General features: G+C 43.4%; 1 protein-coding gene across 1 annotated transcript in view; it reads right to left on the bottom strand.

The window, feature by feature from the left end:
- Positions 1-14,296, bottom strand: part of TFCP2 (transcription factor CP2) — a 34,486-nt gene that overhangs the window by 4,259 nt on the left and 15,931 nt on the right. The window contains exons 2-11 of the mRNA XM_081898749.1: positions 13,524-13,675; positions 12,341-12,417; positions 11,825-11,930; positions 10,304-10,410; positions 8,125-8,277; positions 5,962-6,072; positions 4,024-4,112; positions 2,734-2,782; positions 2,255-2,348; positions 1,562-1,652 (exon numbers count right to left, since the gene is read on the bottom strand). Of these exons, the coding sequence (XP_081754875.1) occupies positions 1,562-1,652; positions 2,255-2,348; positions 2,734-2,782; positions 4,024-4,112; positions 5,962-6,072; positions 8,125-8,277; positions 10,304-10,410; positions 11,825-11,930; positions 12,341-12,417; positions 13,524-13,675 (1,029 nt within the window). The remainder of the gene's footprint in view (positions 1-1,561; positions 1,653-2,254; positions 2,349-2,733; positions 2,783-4,023; positions 4,113-5,961; positions 6,073-8,124; positions 8,278-10,303; positions 10,411-11,824; positions 11,931-12,340; positions 12,418-13,523; positions 13,676-14,296) is intronic.

The raw sequence follows: 14,296 nt of genomic DNA, 5'->3' as shown, positions 1-14,296 counted from the left end.
GGGGATTCAAACCACTGACCTTCTGATCAGCAAGCCCTAGGCTCTGTGGTTTAACCCACAGCGCCACCTGTGTCCCATCAAAAAGCACAGGACCGTACAAAACCCCACAAAAACGGGCAGGGAGGAAGAAGACAATTTCATCTATATTGTGCACTGCTCCTCACTGGAATCAGAGATGCGCAGTGGAGATGGCGCCATTTTTTCCAGTCTGTTGCAACCAGCCAGACTGCCCAATCCAGGGACTACCCCAAGGGACTTTGCTTGGGGGAAGTGAAACCCATGTATGCTATTGCAGAAGGGTGGCTGAGGACGGATAGGCACTGAGCTGTTGTGCAGAGAGGCCTGTTGCAGTGCAGATAGCATTTTCTTCAATTGGAGGTCGAGAAATAAAAAGAGGTGGGGTGCTGGTAAACAGGAAAGAGCATGTGCACTAAGAGGGGACAGAAAAGAGGAAAGAAGGTTCCACACAGGCTACATGGTACAGAAAGAAAAGGGAGCCAGAGAACACCTTAAAAATACACAAAATGTTTGCAGAAAGGGAAGCTTTTGCCTTAGCAGGGCAACTCTACATCCCACCCCCAAACACTACTATCTGAACAATCAGAATTGGTCCATTAACTCCATGGTATGATTTGCTATTAGCACAGCACCTTTTGCTGACCTTTGCTAGAAGCCTAACTCTTGTGGATTTGGGAGCTGGCCAACATTTGCTTTCTTTCCTTGAGGGACCAGCTAACAATCACTCAAGAAACAGCAGAGCATATTAAGCCCTCTCCAGCTCAAAGGGGGCAGGAGGAAAGATCAGAATCAAACAATTGCATATCTATTTCACAAAGGAAATAATGAAGCAAGACTTATTTAATGAAGGAGCCACGGAAGTGCTCTCATCCATCCATATCCAAACCACCTTAAAAGGAAGCAAAGATGTTTCTAGTCGAGTTCCAGTCTTGTACTATGTGCAATATATACTCCATATTCCTAGGTGCCCAAGAAACCAGGTATCTGCTTTGTGTCAGTCTGTCCTTAACACATCTGATCTTATTACAGGATACCCCACAGTGTCCGAAGTTCCCATCCGTCTTACTGAGGCATGAGTTGTATATTAAGGATGAGTCTGGTAGCCATAGGCAGCAAGAAATTGCAAGAATGAAAGGGGGTGGGTTGGGAGGAGGGATACAGCATGGTGCCTGTCCCACGTCTAAGAAGAACAAACGGGACTGCCAGGGAAGGGAAAGTACAGATAAGAGCAACTAATATGGTCAGGGGACCAGAGCAGTTCTCCTAACAAGAAACGTAGGGGGCTTTTTTGGTTTAGAAAAAAGGTGAGTAAGGAGGGAACATGATTTAAATGTCTAAAACTGCATTGTATGTATACAGAGAAGCCTTTCTCTGTCTTGTAGTACTAGAACCCAGGGTCATTCAATAAAAGCTGAAAGGTGGGATATTCAGGGCAGACCAAAGGTGCCAAAATATGGAAATCCTAAACTGGAAAAGCAGAAATTGTGCTGTACAGCACATTAAAAGCCCAAAGCATTTAAAAGCAAGTCTAGATGATACATACCGTCCCTTCAAAGCATTGAAAAGTCTGATGCCATCTGCAGGGCCACATATCTGGATGACATCTTCCCTGGTTAATTTCAATAAATCTGCCCCTAGGAATGAAAAAAAGAAAGACAGTTGGGAGGTAGCAAATATATGTTCCAACATAGAAGACTTCATATTTCCACATAAATCCTTCTACATAATACCACTTAATGAAAGAGACGTCTGAGTTTCAAATTCAGTGAACACATATCTAGGGTGTCGGCTGCTGCTTTTAAGCAGGGCTCTCATCACCGAGGAAGGAAAGAGGCCCTAGATAGCCCACTTGCATATTTTTTTTTAAAAGGATAAAGGAGGTGCATGATTTAGATTAATATAGTGAGGTTTACATGGTGGTGGATGTCATTAAGCCTACACACACACAACTCAAACAGTACACTTGAGTCCCTTCAAAGAGGCTAAAGCTGGTTTTGGCTTCAATTAGCAGTGGCAAACTGTAAAGAGGTGTTTCCTATGGTCACGGTGGCAGGGGGAAATGGACAGAATAGAAGATCCACAGGTCAAAGAGCTCACAACCCCCAGAAGATGCTTCTAAGAAGCTTGCTTGAGGGCAGAATAAACTGTCTGAGGAATCAACAAGAAAGTTGATGGATTCCAAATGCTGAAGCCCCCTTGTGAAGTCGCAGAGAGGGGGGAGGTTTTTTTCCACTACCTGAGAAGTTGGTGAAAAGCCGTGTGAAAGTTGAGAAGCGGTTCCGAATCAGCCACTGCTGAGCTTCCTGAGGTGTGGATGTCTGCAGGAGGTTCTACGAGAGAGGGAGGGAAACCTGATGCATCCTTGCAAGAGCAGCACAGACAACTTACACAACTTGCAGCATGTCACCTACAGACTTTTGCACCCACAGTAGGTCATTCATTATTCCTTATTAATTCAGTTTCTGGCCCAGCCCTCATCAGTTTCCTGATCCTAAGGCAGCTTACGATATAACGTCAATAGTGTAAGACAAACAGAATAAAATAAAAAGTAACACAATGCAAATATACAAGATGACCTAATACAACAGACTGAAAGAACTACTTTCTCACAGCTAGCCACACATTCAGTCCCATGAAGTGTTAGCCTGCTAACTCAGAGACAAACCCACTGTCTGACATTAGAGGAATGAAACACAAAATATGAATGAGACTTACATCTGTAATGGGAGCAGGAGGTTCAGGCTGGTGATTTGGAGACCCGTTTCTATTTTTAAAATAAGAAATGAAGAAGGAAGTTGGCATTTGCTTTCCTCTGCTTGTCTTCAAATCAGCTGTGATTTGAATTGTTCCTCTAGCACAGGTGTGTCCAACAGGTAGATCGTGATCTACTGGTAGATCACTGGCTCCCCCCAAAGAAGCTGAACAACTGTGGCTCCCCTAAAAAAAGCTCAACATTTTACCTCCTCCCTGAAAAAACTCAACATCTTTGACCCGAACCCCCCAAAATGGGCCCTCCTCCTTCCTAAAAAAAAGCTCAACCCCAAAAAAGGGGGTAGATCACTGCCAGTTTTTAACTCTGAGTAGATCAGCTGGCCACCCCTGCTCTAGTATATTTAATCAAAGGGCTTGTGTGGACTCAGCAAAGCCTATCTTTTAACCATGGTGAAGGGGACCAGAGACAGGCCAAGGGACCGTGCAGTTCTCCAGATCTTCCCTTGAGCACAAAGTCTTTCACTGGCTTGAACAGTGGTAAGAGACACTAAATTAACTTTGGATCCACTTTTAAGATGGAAGCCATATTAGGGTTATAAATAGTTGAAGGTGATGGAGATGCAACCCTTAAATCAGGGTGGTTTGCTTTCGTTTTTCATAGATTTGGAAAGGGACATTTTAGGTAATCTAATCTAACCCCCTGCTTAGTTCATAATAGCTACAGCATGCAATTGGGAACCTTTGGCCCTCCAGATGTTGCCACTGGCCATGCTTACTGGGGCCGATGCAAGATGATGATGATGATTTTATTTATACTCTGCCCACTGGCTGGGTTTCCCCAGTCACTCCAGGCAGCTTGCAGCATATATAAAACATAATAAAACATCAAACATTTGCAGCATCTAGAGGGCCAAGGGTTTCCCAAAGCTGATCTATAGCTATAGCATGCTCAGCCTTTGCTGGCCAGCGAATGGAGAAAGGGAAGGTGGAATTTGTACTCAAGAGGAAGAAGGAATGCAGGGGTGTTCAGCAGAGGGATTGAAGCTCTTTGCCTTTCTACAAAGCAGTACAGCAGGAGAGAGAGAGAATTAGCAATCTCCCTTTCTTGTCACAGTTTTGTCAGAAGCCACTTTCCCCCTATTTTAACATGAAAAGGCACAAGATGAAAACATGTCATTAATTTGCTCTGTCAACTTGCAATCCTACAGGCTACAGATGCAGGTAAGTGACCAAAAATGTATTAGGAAAGGTAAATGGGCAAAAGCCAGAAAAAAATTCAATGCCCAGACTTACCCTTCGCTAATGGAGAAACTGCTGTGGGAGCTGCTGAAGCCTGGCGATGGCACATTATTGACATATGTGATCTCAGGCCATGGAGAACACTGGAATAGAAAAACCAATGTTAAGATATTCACAAGCATTGTGGTCCCGAACCTCAAAACTGCTTCCTGTGGAAGAAAGCATGCATGCCATGTATTTCCTGTAGCATGTCAAGGATTTTAGCCTCTGTGCACGTGGAAAATCACCTGGAAACATGTAAGAACATGTGGAAGAGATGTCTCAGCCAGCTAAAATACACTAGAGCAAATCTTTCAGTAGTGAGTGGGTAGGGCACAAGAAATCCATCCTTCTTTCTTTCTCCATGTGTCAAATAAAGTAAAACCTCTATTTCCTTTACTGCTGCAGTCCTTGATAAGCAAAAAAAAAAAAAAAAAAAAAGAGCACACCTTGTTTCTTTGAGCACAACTGTGTTTACAATAGTGTAGTTGTTTATTGTAGGTTGAAGCCACAACACACACACAGCCCTGACTAAAATGATTGTTTCTTGAATGCTACAGGAGACAATGTTTATTCAGAAAATTAGTCAAATGTTAAAGCTCACTGCTCCTCTATAATCCTAGCCATTCGTGAGGGATTAAGAAGAACCCAACTGAATTTGTTTTGTTTGTATGAAGATCATACATTTGAAGCTGCTATATTTGGAAAAACAACCTTTGCAGCTAGAGTCACATACTGTATGAGTTGGGAAGATTTAAAAGTGGTATTTTTCCAACACGCTTTCAACTCATCCTTACTCATGGTGCATGGATTCATATCCATTAGTGACTTGGAGCCATGAGGTCAGGTGTGTAACAAAAACCTTACGCACGTGGTGCTTCATATACCGTATTTTTCACTCCATAAGACGTACCTGACCATTAGACGCACCTAGTTTTTAGAAGGGGAATGCAAGAAAAAAAGTATTTTTAAAGGGAGCGCTGAGTAGAGCATGTGCTGGGATGCATGCATTCCAGGCTCTGCTCAGTGCTCCCTTTCACTAACGGGCTGCCCTTCTCCCTCCTCAGGGGAAAAGCCCCCAAGAGCTCCATGTGGCTAGTGAAAGGGAGTGCGGCTCTTGGGGGCTTTTCCGGGAGGTGGGGGAAAGGACTGAGGGGCGGCCAGTCAGTCCCTTCTCCCTCCTCGGGGAAAAGCCCCCAAGAGCCGCACATCCTTTAAAAAGCGCATAGCTCCTGTGGGCTTTTCTCCCTGCAGAGGCTTCGCGCAAAGCTAGAACAGCTAGAGGGAGCGCTGCGCAGCGCTCCCTCTAGCTGTTCTGGCTTCTGGGATAGCCGTGCAACCTGCAATCGCTCCATAAGACGCACACACATTTCCCCTTACTTTTTAAGAGGGAAAAAGTGTGTCTTATAGAGCGAAAAATACGGTACTTGTCAGGCTAAAAGTGAATTGCTGGTATTTATACATGTAACATCTGCACATCAGGGATTGATGGCCTGGAGCATGTTGCAGCAGTGTCAACATTACATGCACAGCTGCCACCCACTTTTATTTATTTGTGACACTGACCACACAGAAACCCATAGAGCTGCAGCATTGGTTTCGTTGCTGTTTAAACAAACGTGCCCAGAATCATGTGCCAGAGGCCACAGGACCAGGAATAGAAACTATTCCAAAGTATTAGAGCTACTCTTGCGCCGTTTGGCACTTGCTGGACAACAATGGCTCTGAGCAAGTGTCCATTACTTTGGCCAGACAACGCCATTCAATCACACCTTTGCCCTGTCTTGTACCTTGGTGCAAACATTCTAACACTTGGGTTTCCGAGTGAACTTTTGCAAGCACATTACCTGTAAGCAAGCCAGCCCACCCACCCACCCACTCGCACCAGCCTTTTAAATGGCTTTGTTCAAAAATAGAGGTTCTAGATACTACGACTCACATTGCATGCCTTACCTCTGTAAGTATTGTAGTCTCATATGAAGGCTGATACTTTTCCTTCTCATGAGGTGTTCGCTTCTCCATTTTCTCTCTGTCTGTCTTTTGCTTTCTGTCGGCTCCTTTGGGCTGGAAAGCAACATGTTAGTCAAACCAGAACATGGGATCTAGGGAAAGGAAGCACTAAGCCAAAGTTCTTCTCAGCTGATAAGGACAGCACTAGGATGATGGGTGAGTGTGTAATACATACATGCACACATAGTAATACATTTATGTATACAAATGTTTCTCAGTGATCCTGGCAAGGAACTAGACTGGCAACAGACCCCTAAAGAGAAAAGTGAGCTGGTGGATGGGAGATACTCATTTCCCCTACAAGAGCTTAAAAGTTCATTCTGGAAATTCATGCAAACATGAAAAACCTGTTCTGCTGCTCCTCTTGCACTTTGAATTCTCTTGCTGAAGCCCTGCAGATTTTTATCTAGCTAAAACACCTATAAATCTGCCTGAATACCTACAGGTAGCAGTAATCAGAAGTGCTCACTTTGGACAGGGATTATATACAAAACCCTCGCTTTCCTGTATCCTCAAAGTTACTTGTGCTGTTCTGAGGGACTAGATGTTATGGCTGCAGTCTCATTGTGGCGTCTCTTCTGTTACGTATAAAAACATGTAAGAAAATGAGGGGCAGCCCACCTTCAGGAAATTGTATCTTCACCTAAGCTCCAATATTAGAAGTGAATGTACAGAGAGAAGCTTTGGTCGAGGGGAGTGGGGGAAGAGGCTACAAAAAATAGTTGACATGGTGTAGAGTTCACATCCCCTAATATGCACATAAAGCTTTTGCTCTGAAACAACATGTTCCCCTGCCCCCACAAAAATTGTTTCTGTGTGATTGAATGAGACAGACTTGGATTTAAAGGAAAATGCATTTGCCACTTTCATGTCTAGTTTGGCTCTCAGAAATCATGTTCAGAAGATTGGAATTCAAAAAGGACTGAAGCCCTTTCCAGAGTTTCTGAAACAAGGAAGCATGGCAACTTTTCTTGTAGGAAATAATCACATACTGCACACGTTTTAGGCTCATTCCACACATTTATTATCTGTAAGTTGGAGCTCTTGTATCACATGCCAGTGGGAACTTTTGAGGGAGAGGAGATAAAAGGTTGATGTTGGCAAGAGTTCTCTTGCCTCTACAGTGATTTTTGGCTCAGCTTTTCCTGGAGTAAATAAGTTTTCTACAGGATGACCTGGCCAATCAGCTAGGCCCTAAAACATCCACATAAGCAACTGCTCCAATCCAACACAATATTGGCTCCAATGCATTTTCACATGCTTTAAGGAAAAGTAGTGTACTAAACAGTTTTAAGTCCAGCTATTCCTAATACTGTGCATATGCAGGCATAAACTGTGGTTTTAGTTTCCCCAAACATTCCTCTACTACTAAGTCCTCATCAAGGCCTGTTTATTCCTGAATAGCTCCCTTCAGAAATATCCAGTGCTATTTTGCCTCGGGTAAGCACAACAATATAACTGATGTATATCACCAATAGCTTAATGCTAGGTCTCACAATGGGCCCATTGAACAAAAAAGGAGGAGGATATGCCTGTTGCCTATGAAGACAAGACTATGTCCTCCCCAGAGTCCTACTTAGAGAGTACATTCTCTGTGGCAGCCCCTAAGTTGTGGGTTTCCCTCCCACAGAGGTGCATCTGGCAGCTTAAGCCACCTCTTAACTCTGATCTTTGACGCCCAACATGTGTGTTTTCAGGACCCACCCTATTCTGGGGGCTGTAATTTGTCTTTCAAATCAATTAAAAATAAATAAATTCAAGTGACAAAACATACCCATGAAGGAAATACAGAGCTTAGTAGCTGTTCAGAAAGGAAAGGGAAATATCAGCTGATGGTTGTAGTATTAGACATTCCAGTAGAGGCAACCAAATGGGGATGTCACATCATAAAGTTACATGTGTCAATTATAATTTGACTTAACTGTGTTTAATACTGAATTTTAAATTTTTGTAACCTACCTAGGACCAGCTGGTGAAGGGCTGCAGGTGGTATGGATACTAATACATTCCCCAACATTAAGGTTCTTCTAAGAAAGTCAGGTTTTAGTTCAAATTGAGTAAAAACGGTGGGTGGTATGCACTGGATGGATTAAAAGACACACATACCTTGAAGACTTTGATCTGGCAGCTGGCAGAATGCAAGTGCTCAGTGTATTCCCCATTCTCATTCTCCTTAAAAGTGTCAATCTGGACTCGGAATGGCACACCCTTCTCGCCACCATGCTTCCTCATGGTGAACTCTGTACTGATGCAGTGCACCTGTGAAGAAAAACAGACACAGAGATGCTCCAGGCTGCAGGCTTGCTGCTTGTACAACAAAGGTGAACATGAACAGTTTAACCATTACTCCAGGAAAGTGATAGCGCAGGATACCAGCTAGTCTGGGGACTCCATTTCCAATAGCAAACAAAGCTCTTGACAACAGGAAGGAGTTCATCCTGCTCTCTGGCTTTTAATCAAACCGGGGGCAGGGGGCATCAGCAGCCAGGCCAGAAGAAGCAACGAAACGATATTGTGTTCTGCAGTTCAGCGCAACTGAAATCTATAATTTCTCTACAGAAGTATGCATGCAAGAAAGAGGTAACTTGTCAATGGAAAATGCTAGCAGAGGAGAATAGGGATTATGGATTGGTCTGTGGGACCCTAGAATATGGAGAAAACCAAAGTTACTGATGGCTTTTCAAATTATATTCCAAGGTTTCTGTTTGCTCCCAAGTTATCTCTCAGCAGGATCTGTAAACTGCAATCACACCCAGCAGGCATTTCCTACTCAGGGCTGATCTCTTAGACTGGGAGCACATGGAAGAGCCCCTCCCTCTCCCCCCTTGGGTGTATGATCTCCTCTTCTGAGCACCAACTGCATCAAGTTGAACTAACTGCAGTGAGAAGCTACCTGCTAACCACAGCTTACAATGAAAAGGGATGAGAATTTGATCAGAAGTGAAGAGCAGCAAGCCCAAGGAGGAAGGATATTCTCCCAGTATCGTAATGTTTTTTGATCTTGTAATCATAGTTAAACCTGCACCAAGCCCACAGAGCTGAAAAGGCATGTTGGGGGGTCCAAAGAAAACAGCCTGGGTTTTCGTTTTCCTAGATGCCCTTAATACTTGAATAGGCTAATGCTTCCACTCAGTACAACTGAAAGTCTTATTCTAAAGGGAGAAGATATGGCTTAATGTAAGAGGTAGCCATAGAACTCCATATGCTGTTGAACTCCAACTGCCATCAGCCTCAGCCAGAATGGCCATTGGTCAAGGTAGCTGTAGTCCAGCAACATCCACTGTGTACCCCTGGATTACCAGCAAACATTATTTTTCAAAATCAAAACCAGACAGCACTGTCCAGAATGGACTGAATACGCACCATTTATTCCTAATGGACTTTGAAGGTGACTTCACAGGTTTGGCACCATGCCTCTAAAAGTGACCTACCTCAACAAGCCACAAGGATTAGTGAAATCGTAATATTGACCTAATCCTCCAACAGGCAGAGAAGAGATCAAATAAAAAAATCCCTAGAAATAAGTCTCGAAAGTGTGGCCTCATTCTGGTTGAGTCATCGTCCTAGGTGGGAGGGCTTCTGAAGGGGTCTGCTCCCTTTGCCAGCATCTGTCCTGCCCCCACCACAGTTGACGGGAACAGAAACCAAATTAAAGCCAGTAATCAGAATCCTTCCCCGGCACCTCAGTGTTCAACACCCTTGAAGCAGTGAAACGAATGGTAGCTTTCCCCGTCAGTTTTGCCAGTCAGAATTCTACTTTGTTCTTGTCAAGGGCAATTAGCATTACTCTTTAGTTCAAGGGTTCTCAAAGTTCATTATAGTGAGCCTCCCAAGTAGAGATTACAATTTGTTGAGCCTTCTCGGTTGTAACTAAGACAGACAGCTTCTCATCAGCATTCACGGAGCTGGAAGAATCCCCAGGTACCCATGAACTGACTTTTTTCCACTGTCTCTGCTGCACAGTGCTGACACTTAAAACAATGTCAATTGAAATCTGAGCCTGGCAGCTATGAATTTGTAATGGTACTCAGTGGTTCACTGAGAGCAAGCAGATCCAAGAAAGAAAGGCAGAAGGAGACCCAAGTACACTTCAGAGGAACACCCTGCAGAAGAATAGGACTGCTCTTTTATTCCTCTAATATATGAATTTGGAAGAGGGACAGGGTGATTGTATCAGGTATATGGCAGTAGAGATCCATCAAAACTGATGGCATCAAATCTTGCTTGCTACATACCTAACCAGAGAGAACAGTTAAGAAACACCTCCCATGTAGTATAGATTTACCTGAATAAATACAGAAGTCCTCTTTGAAGGATCCCACAGAAACTCTACAGTATTCAATTGCGTGGGGTTTGCCCTGGGATCGATTATACCCACGGACATTGGAATATCTGCAGGAGACAAAAGCCCAACCCTTTAGAACGAGGCTAGGAGAGGCATGGCAAGACCACCACAATGTTAAGGGACTTATGTAGTAAATAATGCACCAAGAGCTTCAAAGACTGGGTAATTTAGGGTACAGTCTGAAGGCACACGATGCACCGACATCACTGAATCTAAGCAAGCTTTGGTCTGGTCAGTCCCTATGTGGGAGACCAACTGTGAATCCCATGTATTCTACCTTGAGTTCCAGGATGGAAGACAGGATGGTAATTAATTAATTAAGGCAAAAATCTAGGTACCAGCATGCCTGTTACAGTATAAAACTGAGGCACTATCTATGTAAGCTGCTTCTGGACTGCCCTGCTAACCTATTTCAGGAAAATTTAGGAATTCAGAACGACAGGCTTATGCATACTTTGCTGGTATCTTTTCCCTCACACATCATGGATGCTGGTTTATATTAAGGATGTGTGTTCTGCATTACTTTATGAATATTATTGCTACATGTTTGTCATGGCCTTCGGCTAGAAGAATAAACTTATGAACTGATGAAGCATATTCCTGCATTGCAAAGGGTTGGATTAAAAGACCCTCTAGGAAGCTACCAACTCTACAATTCTATGATTCTAAGCAGAAACCAATATTAGATACCAAGAAAAGCAGAATTCTGAAACCTATAAATTACAAGTTTCACCTCTGAGTCAACTATAATAATCTACTGAATTTAAGGCAGTAAGTGAATGTACAGTGGTACCTCTGGTTACGTACTTAATTCATTCCAGAGGTCCGTTCTTAACCTGATACTGTTCTTAACCTGAAGCACCACTTTAGCTAATGGGGCCTCCTGCTACTGCCGCGCTGCCAGAGCACGATTTCTGTTCTTATCCTGAAGCAAAGTTCTTAACCCGAGGTAATATTCCTGGGTTAGCGGAGTCTGTAACCTGAAGCATATGCAACCTGAAGCGTATGTAACCCGAGGTACCACTGTACCAACAGTAAGAGGCTCATTCTCTCCTGGCAAGAACAGAAGTGCTAAGTCATTTGACATAGGTGTAGGAAGCCAGAAGGGACCAGAAAACTGCCTACCCAAATGTGGAGGCTTTTAACTACATAATCCTTGACATGTATCCCAAGCAGAGTGCAGGTGTACTGCAGGAAAGTACTTACAGAGCAATAGGCGCAAGGTGGTATAAGCAGGTGAACTGAGCTACGTTCACATCGGAAGGCAACATTTTAAAAAAAATTGGAGCCACCTAAGTCAAACTATGGCAAACGATTACGCTCTGAGCAGAGACTGAAACCACTCTCAAAATCAATAAAGAGCTCTATACCTCTAGTGGTGGCATTTTCCAATGCCCTCCAAGGTCCATGTTACAAAAAGTTACAATGCCAAATTAGTCCATGCTTGCAGAAGTCACTCACCAATATCCAATATCCTATCACCTGGCCTGTTCCATCGCCAGCCTTCCAGCTGCTGGTGCTCTGTATACTGAAGTCGCCGATCATGGAACACCACTCTGAATATACTCTAGGTTAATAAGGAGATTTTCTCATTGAGTAAACAGCATATGCTAGAACTTGGAACCTTTAGACAAGCTTAGACAAATTGGTGTGGCCAGTCGGAAGATTTTCGCTTTTCTAAAGTGTAACCTTGCACCATCTCTCCACCATGAAACTGATGGATGGTGCGAATGGAGCACACACAGGATGGAATTTACATGTGTAGGCAGTTTACATTCAAGGTTCATTTCACAGCTAGAGGGGCATGAACCCAACACTACTGGGGTCTGCTTGGATAGACAGTGGCTCTACCAAACTGCTGACACCAGAGATTGATTGAATTACGTTCACAGGTGTCGCTAGTTACCTGACAAGCACGTTTAACCTTGTCACCAACCCAGAGCTTTTAGGAGAGGATCGATTATTATGGGCACTCACCTTTACAAGCTTTCCATTTAACTCAGGCAATTCCCCCATTTTCCTGTTGTCCAGCATTCTGATTTCATAGGACTGACCTGAGGAAGAAAAGATTTCTGAAGTTGCTACAAAAGAAAAATATACTTTTCTTGAGGTCATAGTATAACAAGTTTAAGTGAAAAGAAAGCATCATGGTAACTTACACACACCCCTATCCAGTGTGAGGGGAGGCATTTTGAGTGAAAGGATGTGAGCTTGTCCAAGTCCACTTTCATGTAGCCCCAGACTTAGGGACCCTTGCGCCCTTGGCAAGAAGTTGTATCGCTCCCCCTCCATCCCTTCACCATGAACCTTTCCGCCATGGTGCAACAAGCAGAGGAAGGTTCTCGCAGGGAAACCCTGTTGCCCTAGCTTCTGTTAGGAACACTATTTACAGTGGTACCTCGGGTTAAGAACTTAATTTGTTCTGGAGGTGTGTTATTAACCTGAAACTGTTCTTAACCTGAAGCACCACTTTAGCTAACGGGGCCTCCTGCTGCTGCACCGCTGCACGATTTCTGTTCTCATCCTGAAGCAAAGTTCTTAACCCAAAGTAATATTTCTGGGTTAGCAGAGTCTGTAACCTGAAGCGTATGTAACCTGAGGTACCACTGTACTTTAATCTGGTCCTAATTATTTTTTTTTTAAGAACTTAATCTCTGCTGAAAGAAACAAGGACTTGTTAGGGAGGTAGCATTTCATCTACCACAACATTTCAGCTGTTTTCATTCAGGGTCTTAATTTGTGCTAACACAGCACCAAAATTCAAATGTTCTAAACTGACAAAACCTACATAGTTTATTCCCATGATATGAATCCTGGTGGTTTACTGAAGCGTGGCATACAAGTATTTTAATTAGATAAATAATTTGGACTTCTATCTGCATCTTTTCTACCTTTGGTTTCAGACTTTCAATCATTAGGCAAAAACTAGAACACGAATTTCCAACCAAGAGTTCAGAAGAAAGCTATTCATGGCCCCCAAAGAGAGCACAGCAGATAGGTTGAAAGACAAGAAAGTCTAAAATAATTTGTGCTGTGGCCTTGAGTGTGCACTCTGGAAAGTGAGCTAAAAGAGGCATGAAGCAAGGAAGCAATATAAATGCCACGACTGGGAAAGCACCTAATCCCCACCTGATGTTCTGGCAACAGAAATGCGGCTTACCTTGATTGAGATAGGTGAGAGTTTCATCATGGAGTTTCACAGCAGGGGAAGTGGCAGCACATAAGACATACTGAAAAGGTAGGATTTTGTTCTCATTGTCAGGAGGCAAGCTGGATTCTTCTTGCTTAAAGATGGGCAGGGCAAGGACATCACTACAAGAAAATGGTTTTCGTCAAGAGTTGCTATGATTACCCATATTTGGCGACTGGACAAATCCATAGAGCATATCAGGACATAAAACAAAAAATTATTTCCAGGATCTTAATTGAGAGAGACAAAATATGATAAAGTGTGTGTGTGTGTGTGTGTGTGTGTGTGTGTGTGTGTGTATCTACTGTTCATGTATAATCCTTAGTCTAGCCAGAGATCCTTATAAGAGGTATTTGATCAGGCCGTATGGCAGACATTACTAATGCATCATCTATAACCATTGGCCATGCTGATTGTGGCTGATGGGTGTTCCCAAGTCCAACAGGGTACAAGTTTGGAAAGGTCTGGCATTTAGGCTTATATTAAGAATCGTTCTACTTTCATCCACGGCTCTTGCAGTAAGAACAATTTGGATTTAAAGGAAGTGTAAACAATTATAACCACTGAACAACATCTCTCTGTCTAAAGAGGCAAACTAGCTGTTGTCCTAACAGCAGGTCAGCCAGCCTGTTGCTTTTGACCCCAGAGAGTGAATGCCACCTGCCTCTAAAGTTTAGATAAGGACTTTCACAAATCGAAAGAGAACTATGCTCCTGTCCTCAAACAGCTACTGATCTGAAGCA

This window comes from Podarcis melisellensis, assembly GCF_964234715.1.
Source record: "Podarcis melisellensis genome assembly, chromosome: 2".
In the NCBI taxonomy this organism is placed as follows: domain Eukaryota; kingdom Metazoa; phylum Chordata; class Lepidosauria; order Squamata; family Lacertidae; genus Podarcis; species Podarcis melisellensis.
This window is presented reverse-complemented; position numbering and strand designations above follow the sequence as displayed.